This window comes from Phyllobates terribilis, unplaced genomic scaffold (assembly GCF_046119375.1).
Source record: "Phyllobates terribilis strain yellow unplaced genomic scaffold, ASM4611937v1 Scaffold_5__5_contigs__length_657084704, whole genome shotgun sequence".
Taxonomy (NCBI): domain Eukaryota; kingdom Metazoa; phylum Chordata; class Amphibia; order Anura; family Dendrobatidae; genus Phyllobates; species Phyllobates terribilis.
In genome coordinates, this window is record NW_027362765.1 from 358150405 (window position 1) to 358175308 (window position 24904).

Below are 24904 nucleotides of genomic sequence, written 5' to 3' on the forward strand. Positions count from 1 at the left end.
CACTGTGGATATCACTGTTATTATGGGAGCACTGTGGATATCACTGTTATTATGGGAGCACTGTGGATATCACTGTTATTATGGGAGCACTGTGGATATCACTGTTATTATGGGAGCACTGTGGATGTCGCTGTTATTATGGGAGCACTGTGGATATCACTATTATGGGAGCACTGTGGATATCACTGTTATTATGGGAGCACTGTGGATGTCACTGTTATTATGGGAGCACTGTGGATGTCACTGTTATTATGGGAGCACTGTGGATGTCACTGTTATTATGGAGCACTGTGGATGTCACTGTTATTATGGGAGCACTGTGGATGTCACTGTTATTATGGGAGCACTGTGGATATCACTGTTATTATGGGAGCACTGTGGATGTCACTGTTATTATGGAGCACTGTGGATGTCACTGTTATTATGGGAGCACTGTGGATGTCACTGTTATTATGGGAGCACTGTGGATATCACTGTTATTATGGGAGCACTGTGGATGTCACTGTTATTATGGGAGCACTGTGGATGTCACTGTTATTATGGGAGCACTGTGGATGTCGCTGTTATTATGGGAGCACTGTGGATGTCACTGTTATTATGGGAGCACTGTGGATATCACTGTTATTATGGGAGCACTGTGGATGTCACTGTTATTATGGGGGCACTGTGGATGTCACTGTTATTATGGGGGCACTGTGGATATCACTGTTATTATGGGAGCACTGTGGATATCGCTGTTATTATGGGAGCACTGTGGATGTCGCTGTTATTATGGGAGCACTGTGGATGTCACTGTTATTATGGGAGCACTGTGGATGTCACTGTTATTATGGGAGCACTGTGGATGTCGCTGTTATTATGGGGGCACTGTGGATATCACTGTTATTATGGGAGCACTGTGGATATCACTGTTATTATGGGAGCACTGTGGATGTCGCTGTTATTATGGGAGCACTGTGGATGTCACTGTTATTATGGGAGCACTGTGGATATCACTGTTATTATGGGAGCACTGTGGATATCACTGTTATTATGGGAGCACTGTGGATGTCGCTGTTATTATGGGAGCACTGTGGATGTCACTGTTATTATGGGGGCACTGTGGATATCACTGTTATTATGGGAGCACTGTGGATGTCGCTGTTATTATGGGAGCACTGTGGATGTCACTGTTATTATGGGGGCACTGTGGATATCACTGTTATTATGGGAGCACTGTGGATGTCACTGTTATTATGGGGGCACTGTGGATATCACTGTTATTATGGGAGCACTGTGGATGTCGCTGTTATTATGGGAGCACTGTGGATGTCACTGTTATTATGGGAGCACTGTGGATATCACTGTTATTATGGGAGCACTGTGGATATCACTGTTATTATGGGAGCACTGTGGATGTCGCTGTTATTATGGGAGCACTGTGGATGTCACTGTTATTATGGGGGCACTGTGGATATCACTGTTATTATGGGAGCACTGTGGATGTCGCTGTTATTATGGGAGCACTGTGGATGTCACTGTTATTATGGGGGCACTGTGGATGTCGCTGTTATTATGGGAGCACTGTGGATGTCACTGTTATTATGGGGGCACTGTGGATATCACTGTTATTATGGGGGCACTGTGGATGTCGCTGTTATTATGGGCGCACTGTGGATGTCACTGTTATTATGGGGGCACTGTGGATGTCACTGTTATTATGGGAGCACTGTGGATGTCGCTGTTATTATGGGAGCACTGTGGATGTCGCTGTTATTATGGGAGCACTGTGGATGTCGCTGTTATTATGGGGGCACTGTGGATGTCACTGTTATTATGGGAGCACTGTGGATGTCACTGTTATTATGGGCGCACTGTGGATGTCACTGTTATTATGGGGGCACTGTGGATGTCGCTGTTATTATGGGAGCACTGTGGATGTCACTGTTATTATGGGGCACTGTGGATGTCACTGTTATTATGGGAGCACTGTGGATATCACTGTTATTATGGGAGCACTGTGGATATCACTGTTATTATGGGAGCACTGTGGATATCACTGTTATTATGGGAGCACTGTGGATGTCGCTGTTATTATGGGAGCACTGTGGATGTCGCTGTTATTATGGGGGCACTGTGGATATCACTGTTATTATGGGAGCACTGTGGATATCACTGTTATTATGGGAGCACTGTGGATGTCGCTGTTATTATGGGAGCACTGTGGATGTCGCTGTTATTATGGGGGCACTGTGGATATCACTGTTATTATGGGAGCACTGTGGATATCACTGTTATTATGGGAGCACTGTGGATGTCACTGTTATTATGGGGGCACTGTGGATATCGCTGTTATTATGGGAGCACTGTGGATATCACTGTTATTATGGGGGCACTGTGGATGTCACTGTTATTATGGGAGCACTGTGGATGTCACTGTTATTATGGGGGCACTGTGGATATCACTGTTATTATGGGGGCACTGTGGATGTCACTGTTATTATGGGAGCACTGTGGATATCACTGTTATTATGGGGGCACTGTGGATATCACTGTTATTATGGGAGCACTGTGGATGTCACTGTTATTATGGGGGCACTGTGGATATCACTGTTATTATGGGGGCACTGTGGATATCACTGTTATTATGGGAGCACTGTGGATATCACTGTTATTATGGGGGCACTGTGGATATCACTGTTATTATGGGAGCACTGTGGATGTCACTGTTATTATGGGGGCACTGTGGATATCACTGTTATTATGGGAGCACTGTGGATATCACTGTTATTATGGGAGCACTGTGGATGTCACTGTTATTATGGGAGCACTGTGGATGTCACTGTTATTATGGGAGCACTGTGGATATCACTATTATGGGGGCACTGTGGATATCACTGTTATTATGGAGCACTGTGGATGTCACTGTTATTATGGGAGCACTGTGGATATCACTATTATTATGGGGGCACTGGATATCACTGTTATTATGGGGGCACTGTGGATGTCACTGTTATTATGGGAGCACTGTGGATGTCACTGTTATTATGGGAGCACTGTGGATGTCACTATTATTATGGGGGCACTGTGTATGTCACTGTTATTATGGGAGCACTGTGGATGTCACTATTATTATGGGGGCACTGTGGATGTCACTGTTATTATGGGAGCACTGTGGATGTCACTATTATTATGGGGGCACTGTGGATGTCACTGTTATTATGGGAGCACTGTGGATATCACTGTTATTATAGGAGCACTGTGGATATCACTGTTATTATGGGAGCACTGTGGATGTCACTGTTATTATGGGAGCACTGTGGATATCACTATTATTATGGGGGCACTGGATATCACTGTTATTATGGGGGCACTGTGGATGTCACTGTTATTATGGGAGCACTGTGGATATCACTGTTATTATGGGAGCACTGTGGATATCACTGTTATTATGGGAGCACTGTGGATGTCACTATTATTATGGGGGCACTGTGTATGTCACTGTTATTATGGGAGCACTGTGGATGTCACTATTATTATGGGGGCACTGTGGATGTCACTGTTATTATGGGAGCACTGTGGATGTCACTATTATTATGGGGGCACTGTGTATGTCACTGTTATTATGGGAGCACTGTGGATGTCACTATTATTATGGGGGCACTGTGGATGTCACTGTTATTATGGGAGCACTGTGGATGTCACTATTATTATGGGGGCACTGTGGATGTCACTGTTATTATGGGAGCACTGTGGATATCACTGTTATTATGGGAGCACTGTGGATATCACTGTTATTATGGGAGCACTGTGGATGTCACTGTTATTATGGGGGCACTGTGGATATCACTGTTATTATGGGAGCACTGTGGATGTCACTGTTATGATGGAGCACTGTGGATATCACTGTTATTATGGGAGCACTGTGGATATCACTGTTATTATGGGAGCACTGTGGATGTCACTGTTATTATGGGAGCACTGTGGATATCACTGTTATTATGGGAGCACTGTGGATATCACTGTTATTATGGGAGCACTGTGGATATCACTGTTATTATGGGAGCACTGTGGATATCACTGTTATTATGGGGGCACTGTGGATATCACTGTTATTATGGGGGCACTGTGGATATCACTGTTATTATGGGAGCACTGTGGATGTCACTGTTATTATGGAGCACTGTGGATGTCACTGTTATTATGGGAGCACTGTGGATATCGCTGTTATTATGGGGGCACTGTGGATGTCGCTGGTATTATGGGGGCACTGTGGATATCACTGTTATTATGGGAGCACTGTGGATATCACTGTTATTATGGGGACACTGTGGATATCGCTGTTATTATGGGGGCACTGTGGATATCGCTGTTATTATGGGGGCACTCTGGATGTAATATCCACCAAGGCCTGAGACTGCGGCATTGTGACACCAGATAACAAAATTCCACTTAGTATCCAGCTGCACCCGCCGCCCGGACACGTGACGCCGCAGTAAAACAGGGCGGAGATTGACTTCATGAAATATTGCAACACATTTGTTTGTGAACAAGTAATCAGGTGAAAACTTTTACAGTTCACAGCAAAGACACAAACACAAAGGGCGAAAGAAAAATCCGAGGGGCAGATCCAGATAAGGACCACCGCAGGCCCCCACATGACGCAGCGGACGCCATTACTGAAAATATCTATCAATTATACTGTAACATTATTTGTTTCTGCTCTGATTTGATAGAATTCACCATTACTTTCCAGGCGTCAACAAGTGACATTTGATGGGTTCAACACACAGGTTTTTTGCTGCTTTTTATAAAGTTTTCTGTACAATCTGCACCGCAAAAAAAAAACTTAAAAGTAACACAATTAAGCCCTGATTCATATAACCGACCGCAATCACCAAACTGATAATAAAATATTATTCAGCCTCCGATTTGCTGTATTCAAATATCAAGATGGTTTTTAAGTTTGTGTTTTTGTTTTTTTTCCAAAATGCCAAATAAAAACACAAAATCAAACAAAACAAAAAAGGATTGTGCTTGAAATCATGTCATTTCTGGTGCGTTTGTTAAACACAAAGCAAATAAAAATGTCAATGGCTGAAAGATTATTTACAAGATACCACGACATATAGTAAGAAATAAGCAAGGAAATCTATTCAATGCGGCACTCAGACCTTGGAGGTCGTGCGGAAGAAGCTACGATTGTTATAAGTGACGACAAGACAATGGCAGAGAAGGATGATAAAACATGTATACATATAAAGATATATATAGTCCGTATACAGGGGTGTACATTCAACACCTCCGTGTTAAGACACAGTAAAAAGGAAAAGAATGTAACTATGTGACTGTAAAGAGAAGCAGTAACTCACACAGGATTGTGTTTGGCCATGTTCATACACAGCATAAACGATGTGGGGGGGTTTTCTGCATTTATAAAATGTAGTTGTGTTTTTAATCGCAGAGTCTCAGCATTTCTGCACTAAAAAAACATTTAAAAATGCTGCTTCAAATCTGCCTGAAAACACATAAAAAATGGGGAAATACATTAAAAAAAACCTGGAAAATCAGTGCAGATTGCTTTTTGCATTTAATGCAACTGCAGAGGAAGAAAGCAGCAACTTTGCACATTGGAACATGGCTTTACATGGAACAACTGCAAATAACACTGCACGCCTGAAGTGGGCACTATATGTCCCGTCAGGGTTGCCAAGACAGTCCGTAAAAGTAGAGCACTTTTTTACATTGTCCATAAAAAAAATTTGAGACAACGTGATTTTTTTGAAGCTGAGGAAACTTATACAAACTATTTTAAAGGAGCACTCCTCCTCCTCCCACCAAAGTTTTTATCCTCTTAGTTTATTGCATATTATATGGCAATGTGTACTTACAATTGCTCATTTGCCTTTCTACCCAATTAATTCTTCTTTTTTCCATTAGGTTTACGACATCACGAGATTAAATCCAGACGAACTGAATAATTCTAAACTCTATGTAGAAAAAGGAAGTCTCTCCCCCCCCCCCCCTCACAAGTCATCATTAGAACTACAATTCTATGTCACTGTCAAAGGTAAACAAGAGAAATAAAAGCAAGGGAGCAGAAGCAGCTGGGTCAGGAGTTCAAGAGAAGGTGGAGCTGGGCTGCCAGACTTTTAGTGCTGTAGAATTGTAGTTCTAATGATGACTCACGAAGGGAAAAAGAGACTTCCTGTTTCTACATAGAGCTTAGAAGGATTCACCTTGTAATCCTACAAACTGGATTTGAAATTTGAGACCCCAGTTTCTTCTTAATTACGCTTTTAAAATCAATAATAAAAGTGATATTTTATATCCATATATTCACACTCTTTCTCCTGCTTCTCCTTTCCCCTCTAATATCAATTTAGTGACATAATTAAATTTCATTTCAACCCCAATATAAACTTCTAGGTTTTCATTCACAGATATGACATATCTGGACTTAAAAAAATATATATATATACGAATAAAAACACCAAACAAAAACAACTAAATAGGAACTGACGGCATCACACTGTAAGATAGTGGGAGAAATAATGATGATATCCTGCATTTCTAGAGCTAATGAGCCGCAATAGACGTTCTCATACGATTTGATAATTGACTCGGTTTAAAGCTGCAGTTATTATGTTACCGCACAAGGTGGATTAATCTGATTTATGCAATTATCTGTTCTTTTGTGCCTGACTCAGAATTACAGCATTGGACGCACTACAAATCCAGATAAATCCTCATTTATTAAATAAAATATTTTATACATTTTACACTTCAAAAATAAAATAAAAATAATACAAAATAGAAATTCATGTGAAATATTACAGAACAGATGTGGAACTGTGGAACACAGTGGACAGGTCACCACGGTGATGTCATTGGCTACAATGAAGACACTGGATACAATGTATCTGTTATATCAACTGCTCATGATTACTGAATGAAACCTGAGACACTCCCCAAATCCAGCCGCGTGGCGTCACATCGCTTATGGGCTGTAAATAACCCCCTGGATTTACTGCCCTGAAAACCTCCAGACACAACCCCCGGCAGGCTCATTCTTTTTTATATATTAGCAAACCTATTAAGGCACAAGTTGTAAAATTAACCATCTCATCCACAAATGAGCTTAAATTACAGGTCTCTATAGTCAGTCTGGATTTCACAATGACAAATCCACGACTATTAAGTTTTATAACATGACAGATACACCGTGCCGAGCACAACTGACCCAGACGCACTGATTAGAGGATACGACCAATATTGAGCGCCTGTACTAAAAGTCCACAAGTGGCTAATACAAGAATCACAGGTAATCAGTGGAAATCTCGTCTGTCTGTTGGGATTACCAGCTACACACCTACATTGGTAGTGCAAGCACAATCAGTGATTCTACAGCAGCGATCTATAAAAATAAGAATACAATGAGTGATGCTACAGCCGCAGGCCATAGGAATACAATGTGTGATGCTACAGCCGCAGGCCATAGGAATACAATGTGTGATGCTACAGCCGCAGGCCATAGGAATACAATGAGTGATGCTACAGCCGCAGGCCATAGGAATACAATGAGTGATGCTACAGCCGCAGGCCATAGGAATACAATGTGTGATGCTACAGCCGCAGTCCATAGGAATACAATGAGTGATGCTACAGCCGCAGGCCATAGGAATACAATGTGTGATGCTACAGCCGCAGTCCATACACATACAATGAGTGATGCTACAGTCGCAGGCCATAGGAATACAATGAGTGATGCTACAGCCGCAGGCCATAGGAATACAATGTGTGATGCTACAGCCGCAGTCCATAGGAATACAATGAGTGATGCTACAGCCGCAGGCCATAGGAATACAATGTGTGATGCTACAGCCGCAGGCCATAGGAATACAATGTGTGATGCTACAGCCTCAGTCCATAGGAATACAATGAGTGATGCTACAGTCGCAGGCCATAGGAATACAATGTGTGATGCTACAGCCGCAGTCCATAGGAATACAATGAGTGATGCTACAGCCGCAGGCCATAGGAATACAATGTGTGATGCTACAGCCGCAGTCCATACACATACAATGAGTGATGCTACAGTCGCAGGCCATAGGAATACAATGAGTGATGCTACAGCCGCAGACCATAGGAATACAATGTGTGATGCTACAGCCGCAGTCCATAGGAATACAATGTGTGATGCTACAGCCGCAGGCCATAGGAATACAATGTGTGATGCTACAGCCGCAGTCCATAGGAATACAATGACTGATGCTACAGCCGCAGTCCATAGGAATACAATGAGTGATGCTACAGCCGCAGGCCATAGGAATACAATGTGTGATGCTACAGCCGCAGGCCATAGGAATACAATGAGTGATGCTACAGCCGCAGGCCATAGGAATACCATGTGTGATGCTACAGCCGCAGTCCATAGGAATACCATGTGTGATGCTACAGCCGCAGTCCATAGGAATACCATGTGTGATGCTACAGCCGCAGTCCATAGGAATACCATGTGTGATGCTACAGCCGCAGGCATAGGAATTCAATGCGTGATGCTACAGCCGCAGGCCATAGGAATACAATGACTGATGCTACAGTCGCAGGCCATAGGAATACAATGAGTGATGCTACAGCCGCAGGCCATGGGAATACAATGACTGATGCTACAGCCGCAGGCATAGGAATATAATTCGTGATGCTACAGCCGCAGTCCATAGGAATACAATGAGTGATGCTACAGTCGCAGTCCATAGGAATACAATGAGTGATGCTACAGCCGCAGGCCAAAGGAATACAATGTGTGATGCTACAGCCGCAGGCCATAGGAATACAATGAGTGATGTTACAGCCGCAGTCCATACAAATACAATGTGTGATGCTACAGCCGCAGGCCATAGGAATACAATGACTGATGCTACAGTCGCAGGCCATAGGAATACAATGAGTGATGCTACAGCCGCAGGCCATAGGAATACAATGTGTGATGCTACAGCCGCAGGCATAGGAATTCAATGTGTGATGCTACAGCCGCAGGCCATATGAATACAATGACTGATGCTACAGCCACAGGCCATAGGAATACCATGTGTGATGCTACAGCCACAGGCCATAGGAATACCATGTGTGATGCTACAGCCGCAGATCATAGGAATACAATGACTGATGCTACAACCGCAGGCCATAGGAATACAATGAGTGATGCTACAGTCGCAGGCCATAGGAATACAATGAGTGATGCTACAGCCGCAGGCCATAGGAATACAATGTGTGATGCTACAGCCGCAGTCCATAGGAATACAAGGTGTGATGCTACAGCCGCAGGCATAGGAATTCAATGTGTGATGCTACCGCTGCAGGCCATAGGAATACAATGACTGATGCTACAGCCGCAGGCCATAGGAATACCATGTGTGATGCTACAGCCACAGGCCATAGGAATACCATGTGTGATGCTACAGCCGCAGGCTATAGGAATACAATGTGTGATGCTACAACCGCAGGCCATAGGAATACAATGACTGATGCTACAGCCGCAGTCCATGGGAATGCCATGTGTGATGCTACAGCCGCAGGCCATAGGAATACCATGTGTGATGCTACAGCCGCAGGCCATAGGAATACCATGTGTAATGCTACAACCGCAGGCCATAGAAATACAATGACTGATGCTACAGCCGCAGTCCATGGGAATACCATGTGTGATGCTACAGCCGCAGGTCATAGGAATACCATGTGTGACGCTACAGTAGTAGGCCATAGGAATACAATGAGTGATGCTACAGCCGCAGGCCATAGGAATACCATCTGTGATGCTACAGCCGCAGGCCATAGGAATACAATGTGTGATGCTACAGCCGCAGGCCATAGGAATACAATGTGTGATGCTACAGCCGCAGTCCATAATAATACAATGAGTGGTGCTACAGCTGCAGTCCATAGGAATACAATGAGTGATGCTACAGCCGCAGTCCATAGGAATACAATGAGTGATGCTACAGCCGCAGTCCATAGGAATATAATGCGTGATGCTACAGCCGCAGTCCATAATAACACAATGAGTGATGCTACAGCTGCAGTCCATAGGAATACAATGTGTGATGCTACAGCCGCAGGCCATAGGAATACAATGTGTGATGCTACAGCCGCAGTCCATAGGAATATAATGAGTGATGCTACAGCCGCAGTCCATAGGAATACAATGACTGATGCTACAGCCGCAGTCCATGGGAATACCATGTGTGATGCTACAGCCGCAGGCCACAGGAATACAATGTGTGATGCTACAGCCGCATGCCATAGGAATACAATGTGTGATGCTACAGTCGCAGTCCATAGGAATACAATGACTGATGCTACAGCCGCAGGCCATAGGAATACCATGTGTGATGCTACAGCCGCAGGCCATAGAAATACAATGTGTGATGGTACAGCCGCAGTCCATAGGAATACAATGAGTGATGCTACAGCCGCAGTCCATAGGAATACAATGTGTGATGCTACAACCGCAGGCCATAGGAATACAATGACTGATGCTACAACCGTAGTCCATGGGAATACCATGTGTGATGCTACAGCCGCAGGCCACAGGAATACCATGTGTGATGATACAGCCGCAGTCCATAGGAATACAATGAGTGATGCTACAGCCGCAGTCCATAGGAATACAATGTGTGATGCTACAGCCGCAGGCCAAAGGAATACAATGAGTGACGCTACACCCGCAGTCCATAGGAATATAATGAGTGATGCTACAGCCGCAGTCCATAATAATACAATGAGTGATGCTACAGCCGCAGGCCATAGGAATACAATGACTGATGCTACAGCCGCAGGCCATAGGAATACCATGTGTAATGCTACAGCCGCAGGCCATAGGAATACAATGTGTGATGCTACAGCCGTAGTACATAGGAATACAATGAGTGATGCTACAGCCGCAGGCCAAAGGAATACAATGTGTGATGCTACAGCCGCAGGCCAAAGGAATACAATGTGTGATGCTACAGCCGCAGTCCATGGAAATACCATGTGTGATGCTACAGCCGCAGGCCATAGGAATACAATGTGTGATGCTATAGCCGCAGTCCATATGAATACAAGGAGTGACGCTACAGACACAGTAAATATGTATATAATGACTGATATTACAGCCACAGGCCATTAAGTTTTATAACGTGACAGATACATCATGTGGAGCACAACTGACCCAAGAAGCACTGATTAGAAGATACGACCAATATTGAAGTGGCTAATATAAGAATCACAGGTAAACAGTGGAAATCTCGTCGGTCTGTTGGGATTACCAACTACACACCAACATTGGTAGTGCAAGCACAATCAGTAATTCTACAGCAGCGATCTATAAAAATACGAGTGATGCTACAGTGACAGTTCAGAAGAATGCTTTGATTGATGCTACAGCCGCAGTCCATAGAAATAAACTGTTTGATGCTACAGCCACAGTCCATAGGAATAAACTGTTTGATGCTACAGCCACAGTCCATAGGAATAAACTGTTTGATGCTACAGCCACAGTACATAGGAATACAATGAGTGATGCTACAGCCACAGGCCATAGGAATACCATGAGTAATGCTACAGCCACAGTCCAAAGGAATACGAGTGATGCTACAGTTGAAAATGATAGAAACACAATGAGTGAAGCTAGAGCCACAGTCTATAGGGATATAATGAGTGATGCAAAAGACACAGTCCATAGGAGTACAATGAGTGATACTACAGTCACAGTCCATAGAAATGCAATGACTGATGCTACAGCTGCAGTACATAGAAATACAATACGTAATGCTACAGCCGCAGGAGAAAAAATACAACGAGTGATGCTACAGTCGAAGGCGATAAAAATACAATGATTAATGCCAAAGTCACAGTCCATCAAAATACAAAGAGCTATGCTACAGCCGCAGTCCAAAGTATTACAATGAGTGATGCTGCGGTGACAGTTCATAGAAATACAATAATTGATGCTACAGTTGCAGTCCATAGGAATACAACGAGAGATGCTACAATCACACTCCACAGAAATACAATGAGTGATGCTACAACCACAGTCTATAGAAATTCAATGAGTGATGTAACAGACGAAGTCCATAGGCATACAATGAGTGATACTACAGCCGCAATACATAGAAATACAATGAATGATGCTACAGTCACAATCTACAGAACTACAACGAGTGATACTACAGCTGAAGTCAATAAGAATACAATGAGTGATGTGACAGACACAGTCCATAGAAATACAATAAGCGATGCTACAACCACAGTATGTTGGAATACAATGAGTGATGCTACAGGTGCAGTCCATTGAAATATAATGAGTGATGCTACAGACACAGAGTCCATAAGAATACAATGAATGATGATACAGTGGCGGTCCATAGTAATACAATGAGTGATGCTACAGTCACACTCCACAGAAATACACTGAGTGTTGATACAGCCGCAGTCCATAGTAATGCAATAATTGATGCTAAAGCCGCAGGCCACAGGGATATGCAATGAGCTAAAAAAATACCAGCATCTCGGAATATATAGGGTCATTTGTAACCACAACTGAGAATTTCCCTTACATAACAAGGAGAACATTGGATAATGCCAATTTCTGCTGGGATTAGGATATCCAGAGATTCCTGACCCCCTTGATATCTGTGTAGAGAGTATTTTAGGGTCTTTGGACAGCGCACTTTGGCCTTCTTCACACTAGTTGGGTTTAGTCTTTTCCAGCTGAGCCACAAGTAGAAAAAGAGCAGTACAAATTCTATTTTAAAATTACAATTTAATGAGATCATTAGGTCTAATTCCCACTAAAGTTCATTCCCTAAATCACCACAATAAAGAAGAGCACTTAGCAATCACGTTGTGTGAGACGAGAACATAATATTCCCATTCCACAATAATCATTGACATACCATATTTATTTCTATGGAACTGGATTCAATTTTGATTTACTTTAATTTTTTTGTCGCTGTTTGTGCATTTGAATTGCATTCTTCTGCATTTGTGAAGCATTCTGTGCGCTTTTTGTGGTGCTTTGCTTCTGATTTACTGGTGTATCTGTGTTACTTTGTTGCATTTATTAGGTACATTCCACAGTTTGTGTTTTCTTATTTTTAGGTTTCTCTGTGACATTGTTTTGTTTGTGGATCTGTGTTGATTGCAGTTTGAGGTTTCCATGATTTGATTGTGTCTATATGCTGCAGCGTTTGGTACATTTATGTTGTATACATTTTGTGCCGCATAGCGTACTTGTGTTACCTAGTTTTGTATCCATTTTTGTGTTGTCTTCTTTTGTATGAGTTTTTATGTTGCTTTTTTCATGTTCTACATTTTGCATGCTTCAAGCATACGGTAATAGCCACAGAACCACCCGGTGTGAACACACATGTCGTCGCTTTCCATTCCTGAAGAGAACATGTCTAACTTTAAGGATTTTTTATTAATTTTACATTTAAAAGGCGCCGATATATTCTGCATTTCTAGGAGTTGATTTAGCAGAATTTTTACATGCAATGACATAATAGTACGAGAAGGGAAGGCTCTGGTGCAGGAACATGTCCTTCATGTTTTGTCTCTGTCTTTTCTCTGAATCTTTCCATACAAGACGACGTTTGATAAATCCAGGATGTCTCATCCTGAACGACCATTAATGCAACTTCCACATAACTCACAGGCAGCTGGGGGGAAAGAAGCCCCTGTGAGTCTTAGCTATGGGGAGAGCGCTGCGCCTCCAGATAAAGACTCACAGCTGTCATTTCCTTGTGTTGGCTTTTCCTAATCTGTTGGTAAGGCAGATCCTGAAACCGGCTGACAAATTGCAATCTAACATTTTCACAGTCTACATAGCTCTTTTGTTTCTGAAGACTGAGGGGGGGGGGGGGGGGGGACTTGGCACATTTACCCCTCGAAAACTTAATGATCCCTCCCACCAACCATTCCTAGTGCAACCAGTCTCTGCCCTATTGACCCCCTGAAGCTATTTACTTACTTTCATTTATTTCTTAGAAATAGTTTTTGAAATTTTCTATATTTTTTATAACACGATCGATTACACTCCCACACAAATCTGATTATAATATATATATATATATATATATATATATATATATATATAACTGCAGACAATTTCCCCATGAGTTACCATTCACAATTCATCACTGACCAACAACTAATAACAGATTCTGAAACTAAATACAAGTTTCATTTTGAGGGTGTCAATCTGTCATTGGGACGGCTCTGATCAGTTTGGTGCAAACAATGTAACAGTTATTGGTTACCCGACTCATTCGCCTAAATCACAATGGATTTATTTTTTCCGTTTTGCTTTAAAATGTTCAAATTTATAAAAGAAACAAAAAAATATTGACATTTCCAGGAAAAAATCCTGAATTTTAATAACATGGGACAAGAAGGGACCAGTGACTTGATGTAAGTGAAACTGTCAGAGTAACAGACGACGTAACACCCGAGAGAGAGAAATTCACGGCGACTGATTATAGTAAAGTCATATGATGAATGTGATACATCTGCTATAAGAAGCACATGATACAAGTTATACAGTCACAAGTTATCCGAGGACCCCAAGGCCTGTACAGCAGTTATGTATACCTGTCAGGATGTGTATACATGTGCATGTATGTATCAGAGCGTTGTCGTAAGATGGATGGATAAATAGACAGACAGATAGATACATAGATAATAATAGATAGATACATAGATAGATAATAGATAATAATAGATAGCAAATAGATAGATGATAGATAGATAGATAATAGATAGATACATTGATAATAATAGATAATAGATAGATGATAGATAATACATAGATGATAAATAGATAGATGATAGATAGATGATAGATAATAGATAGATACATAGATAATAATAGATAGATAATAGATAGATAATAGATAGATACATAGATAATAATAGATAGATAATAGATTGATAATAGATAATACATAGATAATAATAGATAGATAATAGATAGATGATAGATAATAGATAGATAATAGATAGATGATAGATAGATACATAGATAATAATAGATAGATAATAGATAATACATAGATGATAAATAGATAGATGGATAGATAATAGATAGATGATAGATAATAGATAGATAGATAATAGATAGATAGATACATAGATAATAATAGATAGATAATAGATAATACATAGATGATAAATAGATAGATGGATAGATAATAGATAGATGGATAGATAATAGATAGATGATAGATAGATAGATAGATGGATACATAATAGATACTTTCCCTACAATATATTTATTAGCACAACAGAAAGAACCATATTTGGAGGATTTCAATGTTTTTCACTTTTTTAGCATTTTTGATTCAGATGTAGAGAACACAATCCGGAGGGAGAACAATGGACACATAGAATAAATGATCCAAATATTATCATTCGTTTCCCCGCCTGATGTAGGGCCTGTTTGTCAGCCCAGCACAATGTGGTCTCTGCACTGTAAACCTGGGGGGGTCGGATGTCGTCTTGGGGATCGATGCTCTTTTTTTTCTTTTAACTCTTGTTTATGCCCTAAGATCTAGGACGATGCCACCCTATCCCCTGGGTGCCAGGCCGGCCACGGGGCACCTGCTCTATTACTCATGGTAAATGTAAGATTGCTGCCCATTTAAAATGTAATGATCTGTGTAATTACAGCAATGTCACGTTACATTAGGAAATAGGGGGGTTAGTCACAGACATTTAGAAGTGTTTAAGAAACACTTTACAGCAAGAGAAGCCCTGAGGCTAATGGGTTAAATTGTTCCCTTCCCATGGAGGTCTGAGAGCGAAACCGCAAGTGGCTTAACCCCTTCAGGGCTGAACTGTCACAAGGCTGCAACCACAAGTCAACCACAAACCTTCTTCTATTTTTATTTTTTTAAATTTAACAAAAATTTTTTTTTTTAGAAAAAAAGAAATGAAGAAATAATAAAATGTAGGAGCCGGATCCAAGCTCCATGTCCAGTAACATTCGCCCCCTCACCCAGATATGGCCTCTAGGTTAACACATTTCACTTGAGACACAATGTAACAAATAACCAACATTCAGAAGAAGCATTGATCAATAACCATGAGAGGAATGTATCAATTGCAGCCAATACAATCCCCCAAACTGCAAACCCCCCCATAGAGGATGCGGTGATTCCCGGACAGCGAGTTCCATCTCCAAGGCTTCATCAGACTCGAATGTTCTTATATCATGCATTATTAACAGAAGGTGTCAGGAGAAAAGACAATAATTTCCCATTTTGTTTCCCAAAAAAAAAACAACAAGAAAAAAAAAATCTATATATTTTTTTTAGAAGGAAGAATGATGATTTGGGAAGAATTAAAGGCTTTGTAAATGCAACAAAGATTCAATATATGCAGAGGAAAGCTACACAATGTAACCATGAATACCGCCAACATGCAAAAGACATTATTCTGAAGATCTGAATTAAAAATCCCAATTACAGACAATTTACAACGACAAAATCCAAAAATATATAAACATATATATACATTAAAATGACAGCAGAAAAGGGCTGCACATCGAGAACATCCGCTGCACGGGCATTGGGGTGATCATATATATATATATTTATATATCTACAGCATGCGGGGCGCTGCACAGGAGCAGCTTCCACTACCATCCACGGCTGCCCAGGTCCTGGTTGTACGGACATAAGAAGCAGAAGCAGGGCGGTTCTGTATGTGCAGCATCTGAAGTCCAGAAAGCTCACAGGTCCCTAACAAGTCCCAAGAGAAAAGCAGCAGCAGGTCAGTGGGACTCCAGGTGTGTACATGGCCACTACTCAGGATCACTACATACCTGACCAACGAGGAATCAATGCAAAATACAAGCACAAATGTTAACGCAACATGAGTTTTATCCATAGATAGATATGTAGGTAGATGTGACATTGACAGATCGATATATAGATAAATCAATGAAGATACCATAATTAGATATGTAAATAAATATGAGAGAATGATACATAATAGATGATAGATATGAGATAGATAGATGGATAATAGATATATAGATAATAGATAGATAGATAATATATAGATAGATAATAGATAGATAGATAATATATAGATAGATAATAAATAGATAGATAATAGATAGATAGATAATAGATATATAATAGATAGATAATAGATGCTAGATATGAGATAGATAGATGGATAATATATATATAGATAATAGATAGATAGATAATATATAAATAGATAGATAATAGATAATAGATAGATAATAAATAGATAGATAATAGATAGATAATAAATAGATAGATAATAGATAGATATGAGATAGATAATATATAGATAATAGATAGATAATAGATAGATATGACAGATCAATCAATAAATAATTAGATATATAAATGGATATAAAATAATTAGTTGAATAAATAAACATGAAATAGATAAATGAAACACAGAACTAACAAGCAGATAGATGGTAGATAAATAGAACAAAAGATATATATGATATTTATTAGATATACTGTATTAGAAGATGTAAGATGTAGGTATAGCATAGTGATACACATATATACATATGTATTTCTCACTTTAACACCACATACACATAAGAGCAGACTGTGCTGGCGAGAGGCTCATACACATGTTAGACACAATAGTCACCATCCCCTGTATATGCCTTGTATATACTCTGTATATGCCCTGTATGCAGACCGTGGGCCAGGGCAGCCCCTCACAGCTCACACATTCAGTCACACACAGCCTCGGACGTGTTGTCTCATTTACTTTGAACCAGAGTATGAATCTTTTTCGGGGGTGTGGGGCAGCATTCCCCCATAATCAGTGCATGACACATCGGCATTACAACCACTGGAGCTAGCACTTTTTTCCCTTTTTCATAGGTCATTAACTGAACTGAAAGTGCAGCCACATAGAGAAAGCAAAAGTTGTCACTCCGATCAGTGAGGCGGAAAGCAGAACAAAAAATCAACACAGCAATGGCAGCTCCAGAAGAGGGAGAAGAGAAACACATGAAACCATCATAGAGCAGACAAGGGGCATCACAGACTATAGGTGGGCATCATACGGGGCATCACAGACTATAGGTGGGCATCATACGGGGCATCACAGACTATAGGTGGGCATCATACGGGGCATCACAGACTATAGGTGGGCATCATATGGGGCATCACAGAGTTTAAGAGGCATCATAGAAAAAGAGTCATCAAAGCAAACATAGCGGACAACACTGAAATACAGAGCATCAAAGTATATGGAAAGGGCATAAAAAGTGTACAAGTGTCATCAAAAAATATACAAGTCACTTCTGCCAACATAGAAGGGGTATAATAGATAGTATAGGGGTCATATCAGATAATATCAGGGTCTTTATATCAAATATAACATTTAATATCAATAACTATAGGGTTCATCGGAAAGAATATAAGGGTCTTGACATTGAATATTTGACTCATTATTGAAAAGATAAGGGTGTGAACAGAGAGAATAAAAGCCATAACAGAAGATATAAGTGCAATTAATAAAAGGTCAGAAGGTTCATCTTACAATATAAAGGTCATAATAAAAAATAGGAGGTTCATCACTTAGTATAGAAGTTTTTCACTTTTTATAGATAAGCTTCATCATTGAATACAAGGATCACACTGAGAGCACAATCTCCAGCACGTCTAATATCTAGGAGTCAGTGAGAGCAGAGGGGCCTCCAGTACTACAGAGATGATACAGAGGGGTCTCCTGTACTACAGAGATGATACAGAGGGGCCTCCAGTACTACAGAGATGATACAGAGGGGCCTCCAGTACTACAGAGATGATACAGAGGGGTCTCCTGTACTACAGAGATGATACAGAGGGGCCTCCAGTACTACAGAGATGATACAGAGGGGTCTCCTGTACTACAGAGATGATACAGAGGGGCCTCCAGTACTACAGAGATGATACAGAGGGGCCTCCAGTACTACAGAGATGATACAGAGGGGTCTCCAGTACTACAGAGATGATACAGAGGGGCCTCCAGTACTACAGAGATGATACAGAGGGGCCTCCAGTACTACAGAGATGATACAGAGGGGCCTCCAGTACTACAGAGATGATACAGAGATAATACAGGGTCCCGCAGACCGGCGGCTCCGCTCTGATACATTGTATGTGCAGGATGGAACCTTCCCTGGATACAATGTAACAAGCGCCGCGGGGGAGGGGGAGGCGGCACTTACCGTGCGGGCGGTGGGGGACAGGGAGCCGTTGGGCAGGTAGGGGCTGCTCAGGTCCGGGATCATGATGAAGGGGTACCCGGGGTACGCCGGGCTCTTGAACAGGCCTCCTCCTCCCCCGTCCTGCCTCTTCGCGGCTACAACAAGAGGGAGAAAGTTTTAGTAACTCCGGAGAAGTGAGAGCGCCCCCTCCCCCCAGCCCGGGTGGTGAAGGGGTTAACAGGCGGCACAGGGGCCCAGTCCTGCCGCCGCTGCTGTGAGGACCCACCTTCCTCCAGGCTGTCCCTGCTCTTGTCCCGGAAGGTCTCTGGTCTGGGTGCAGGCCGCCGCTCCGCCTGAGACGGGAAGAGAAGGCACAAGTATCATCATCATCATCATCATCATCAAGAGGCCAAACATCTATATACACAGCATATACTACCATCATCATCATCATCATCATCAGCCTGGAGCACGCTCACCTGTGCGCAGAGTAATGCTACACATAATGTACAGAACACACATATAGAATAGACAGGAAGCAAGTGTATAATGTGCACTATATAGACACCAAAAAAAGAGCAAAGTATGTGATGCATAAACACACACACATATATATATATGCCATTCAGAAGACATGTACATAGAATATACAAAACACACGCCTAAATATAAGATACAAAGCAGACATATATAAAATGTGCAAAGTGCAGAATTATATAATACACAAAGTAATAGTACACACAACACATGGTGTAGATGCAACAGTATATAGAACACACACTTATAGAATATACTCAGCAGAATCTACACATGCTACACTCTATATATATATATATATATATATATATATAGACATATATATATATTATCCACAATATGCTACTATAATATGTATCATAAGTAGAGATATTAGATAACAGAACAAGACTGTTATTTTATAGTGTGATGAATACTGTAAAATGCTATGATATAATTCTATATGCTGATATTATATGATAATTCTGAGACATAAGATTATATCATACAATTTCTGTCCAGTAATATTACTATGTTGCTGTATATTGTGATATTATGTAGCAGAATATTTATGTTGTACACTGTGATGTGATACACTGTGATAAATACGGTGATATTTCATAGTATGCTATCATAGATGTCATATACATTAAGACAACAGACATGTGATGTTATAGATTTTACATTATAGAGCATGATACTTATACATACTGTAATGTTATATAATTTGCTGTTATATTCCGTTAAATTATAAGGCAGAATATGATCCACCTGAGGTAATATGCTGTCAAGTAATATAATGTCATAAATACAGAAATATAGTGGAATATATATATACAGCAGGGAGTATAAGTGATAACAGTTGCATATATATATATATATATATATATATATATATATATATACACACTGCTCCTGCTAACTGAGACTGATCTGCAGAACAGGACAAGTAATAATATTATTATACTGGTATCACAATATAGTTGTTATTATTGAAAGTCTGAGAATAATCATTATAATGTCCTCAACAGCACAGGTACACACACACTAATATATATATATATATATATATATATATATATATATATATATATACATATACAGACAGCACTTGTTCATATATATAGACAACACACAGCACATGTACACACTATATATACAGAATCAGTATGTGGAAAACTATAGAAATTGGGAGATTTACAGACTCGGGATCAGTATTGTGCCGGTGTATGAATTATTATTATTATTCTTTATTATGTAACTACTTTTCTCTGATGTTTCCGGGGGTCTTTCTTTATTTCTCTATATAATAGTCGCCCCTGTAAAGTTTAGGCTGTGAGCCACATACTGACAACATAAGGACAAGTGTCGTTTCCATCTTAGAGCCGCTGCCCCCCATCTTCACCCCCAGTTTTCCCCTCTATCCCCCCTACTCTGCACTCAGCCCCCCATTACAACAAATGACAACTCATCTGACAGTGCCCCCAGAATAATACTTTCCCTCCTACAAGTAGGTCTAACAACCCCCCCCAAAACCTCTGTATCCGTGGCCCCCCCAATGTGTGGCCCCTGCCTCCCACGGCCCCAGCTCAGGTCGCTCACCTCGGAGTCGGACGAGCTGTTCTGGTGGGTCTCGGTCTCGTTGACGAGCGATGACTTGACATCGGCCAGATCTCTTTCGGCCGAGGAGTTGTCGGAGATCTTCTCCTCCTGTTCCCCTTCGTCTTTGAAGGAGATCATCTCGTCGTTGGCCCCCAGATCGTCCCCTCCTCCGCCGTTCAGCTGCGGCATGATTACCGCTCCGACTGCAGCAACACCGAGAAGAAGGAGAAGAAGGAGAAGGCGCCGGAGCGGTGCGCGGACTCTGCGCCCAAAAAAAGTTTCTGCTGCTTCCTTACTCTGCTGCACCGGCCGCCGGGGTGAGGGCAGGCGGGGGCCCCGGGTGCTGCGGAGCCTGTGCTGGCGGGGGCCCCGGGTGCTGCGGAGCCTGTGCTGGCGGGGGCCCCGGGTGCTGCGGAGCCTGTGCTGGCGGGGGCCCCGGGTGCTGCGGAGCCTGTGCTGGCGGGGGCCCCGGGTGCTGCGGAGCCTGTGCTGGCGGGGGCCCCGGGTGCTGCGGAGCCTGTGCTGGCGGGGGCCCCGGGTGCTGCGGAGCCTGTGCTGGCGGGGGCCCCGGGTGCTGCGGAGCCTGTGCTGGCGGGGGCCCCGGGTGCTGCGGAGCCTGTGCAGGGTCCCTGTCTTTGTGGAGCTGGGGGTGGGGGAGTCGCTGCTCCGGAGTCCTGTGCCCCCCTCCCCCTACTCTCCACAAATAAAAGAATCAGCAAAGAAGCAGAAGAGGAGTCACCAGAGTCCGGACCGATCCCCCCAAAAGCAGCGGGGCAGCCCCCCGAGCCCGCAGCGAGGTGCACGGAGCGCCCGGGATAGAGCAGCGCTCGCCCGGATTGAGTCAGTGGAAGTTACGACTGGAAGGAATCCAGTTCAAAGGCGGCTGTGATTGACAGCTGGAGAGGAGAGAGGGAGGAGGGAGAGGGGGAGCTGGGGAGGGGGGCAGATCAGGAGAGGAGGGGACCCTGCACTGCACAGGAGGGGGCGCGGGACGGGGGGCGCAGGACGGGGACTGGGGGGATTAGTCACACTCTGGGGGGGAGCAGAAAACTTTCATCACTGGGGGGGGGGGGCGGTGACGTTTTCTTCATAAATGTCACCAACAAGTGAGAGAAGTGCAGAACTCTGAGGGTCCATGTGCAGCACCGGCACCGCCGGGTGAGGGGGCAGCGCCGGGCACGGGGGCAGCGAGCGGCGCCGCGTCTAACGCAAAGTGCACAAAGAAGAAGACAAGATTCACTTTACTAAAGTGCTGAAGTCGGAAGAGGAGGAAGAGGAGGGCAGGAGGGAGGCGCAGGGAAGTGTGCGGCGGCGGTGGGCAGGAGCAGGGAGCAGGAAGACTGACAGCAAGGGGCAGCCACAGGCAGCGCCGGGACACAGGGACTCACACAGGGACAGGGGGACTGACACACAGAGACTGACACCAGGACTCACACAGGGACAGGGGGACTGACACACAGAGGGACTCACACAGAGACTGACACCAGGACTCACACAGGGACACAGGGACTGACACAGGAACACAAGATCTCACACACAGAGGTACACAGGGACTCACATCAATGGGACACGGGGACTCACACAGGGACTGAAACGCGGACTCACACAAACAGGAACACAGGGACTCACACCGGGACGGGGACTGACACAGGGACCTAGGGACTCACACACACAGGGACTGACATACAGGGGGACACACACCTCAGGGACTGACACAGGGACACGGGGACTCACATCACAGGGACACACTCACATACACAGAGACACACGTACACAGGGACACACTCACATATACAGGGACACACTCACATATACAGGGACACACTCACATACACAAGGACACACTCACATACACAGGGACACACATATACAGGGACACGCATACACAGGGACACACACACACTCATATACACAGGGGCACACTCACACAGAGACTCACTCACATATACAGGGGCACACTCACATACACAGGGACACACTCACATACACAAGGACACACTCACATACACAGGGACACACATATACAGGGACACACTCACATATACAGGGACACACATACACAGGGACACACTCACATACACAGGGACACTCACATATACAGGGACACACTCACATACACAGAGACACACTCACATATACAGAGACACACTCACATACACAGGGACACACTCACATACACAGGGACACACTCACATACACAGGGACACACTCACTTATACAGGGATACACTCACATACACAGGGGCACACTTACATATACAGGGACACACTCACATATACAGGGACACACTCACATACACAAGGACACACTCATATACACAGGGGCACACTCACACAGAGACTCACTCACATATACAGGGGCACACTCACATATACAGGGATACACTCACATACACAGGGACACACTCACATACACAAGGACACACTCACATACACAGGGGCACACTCACATATACAGGGATACACTCACATACACAGGGACACACTCACATACACAAGGACACACTCACATACACAGGGACACACATATACAGGGACACACTCACATATACAGGGACACACATACACAGGGACACACTCACATACACAGGGACACTCACATATACAGGGACACACTCACATACACAGAGACACACTCACATATACAGAGACACACTCACATACACAGGGGCACACTTACATATACAGGGACACACATACACAGGGACACACTCACATACACAGGGACACACTCACATACACAGGGACACACTCACTTATACAGGGATACACTCACATACACAGGGGCACACTTACATATACAGGGACACACTCACATATACAGGGACACACTCACATACACAGAAACACACTCACATACACAGGGACACACTCACATACACAGGGGCACACTCACATACACAGGGACACACTCACATACACAGAGACACACTCACATACACAGGGACACACTCACATACACAGAAACACACTCACATACACAAGGACACACTCACATACACAGGGACACACTCACATACACAGGGACTCACATACACAGAGACACACTCACATACACAAGGACACACTCACATACACAGGGACACACATATACAGGGACACACTGACATACACAGGGACACTCACATACACAGGGACACACTCACATACGCAGGGAGACACTCACATACACAGGGGCACACTCACATACACAGGTACACACTCACATATACAGGGACACACATATATTCAGGGACACACATACACAGGTACACACATATACAGGGACACATACACAGGGACACACATATACACAGGGACACACTCATATACACAGGGACACACTCACATATTCAGGGACACACTCACATATTCAGGGGCACACTCACATACACAGGGACACACATACACAGGGACACACTCACATATACAGGGGCACACTCACATACACAGGGACACACACACACTCATATACACGGGCACAATCACATACACAAGGACACACTCACATACACAGGGACACACACATATACAGGGACACACTCACATACACAGGGAGACACTCACATACACAGGGACACACACACAC

At 43.1% G+C, this 24904-nt stretch overlaps 1 protein-coding gene across 49 annotated transcripts in view; it reads right to left on the reverse strand.

Annotated features, from left to right (window-relative positions):
• TCF7L2 (transcription factor 7 like 2) overlaps positions 1-22213 on the reverse strand; it is a 347621-nt gene extending 325408 nt beyond the window's left edge. For 19 of the 49 annotated variants that reach the window (XR_012322073.1, XR_012322072.1, XM_073684684.1 and 16 more), the window contains exons 1-3: positions 21338-22212; positions 19506-19572; positions 19241-19374 (exon numbers count right to left, since the gene is read on the reverse strand). Coding sequence is in view for 46 of the 49 variants with exons in the window: in XM_073684684.1 (XP_073540785.1) it covers positions 19241-19374; positions 19506-19572; positions 21338-21526 (390 nt within the window). In the remaining 3 variants the exon portion in view is untranslated. Of the gene's footprint in view, positions 1-19240; positions 19375-19505; positions 19573-21337 lie in introns of all 49 variants that reach the window. The other 30 variants (XR_012322074.1, XM_073684721.1, XM_073684720.1 and 27 more) reach the window with 4 other exon arrangements.
• Between the last annotated feature and the right edge of the window lie 2691 nt (positions 22214-24904).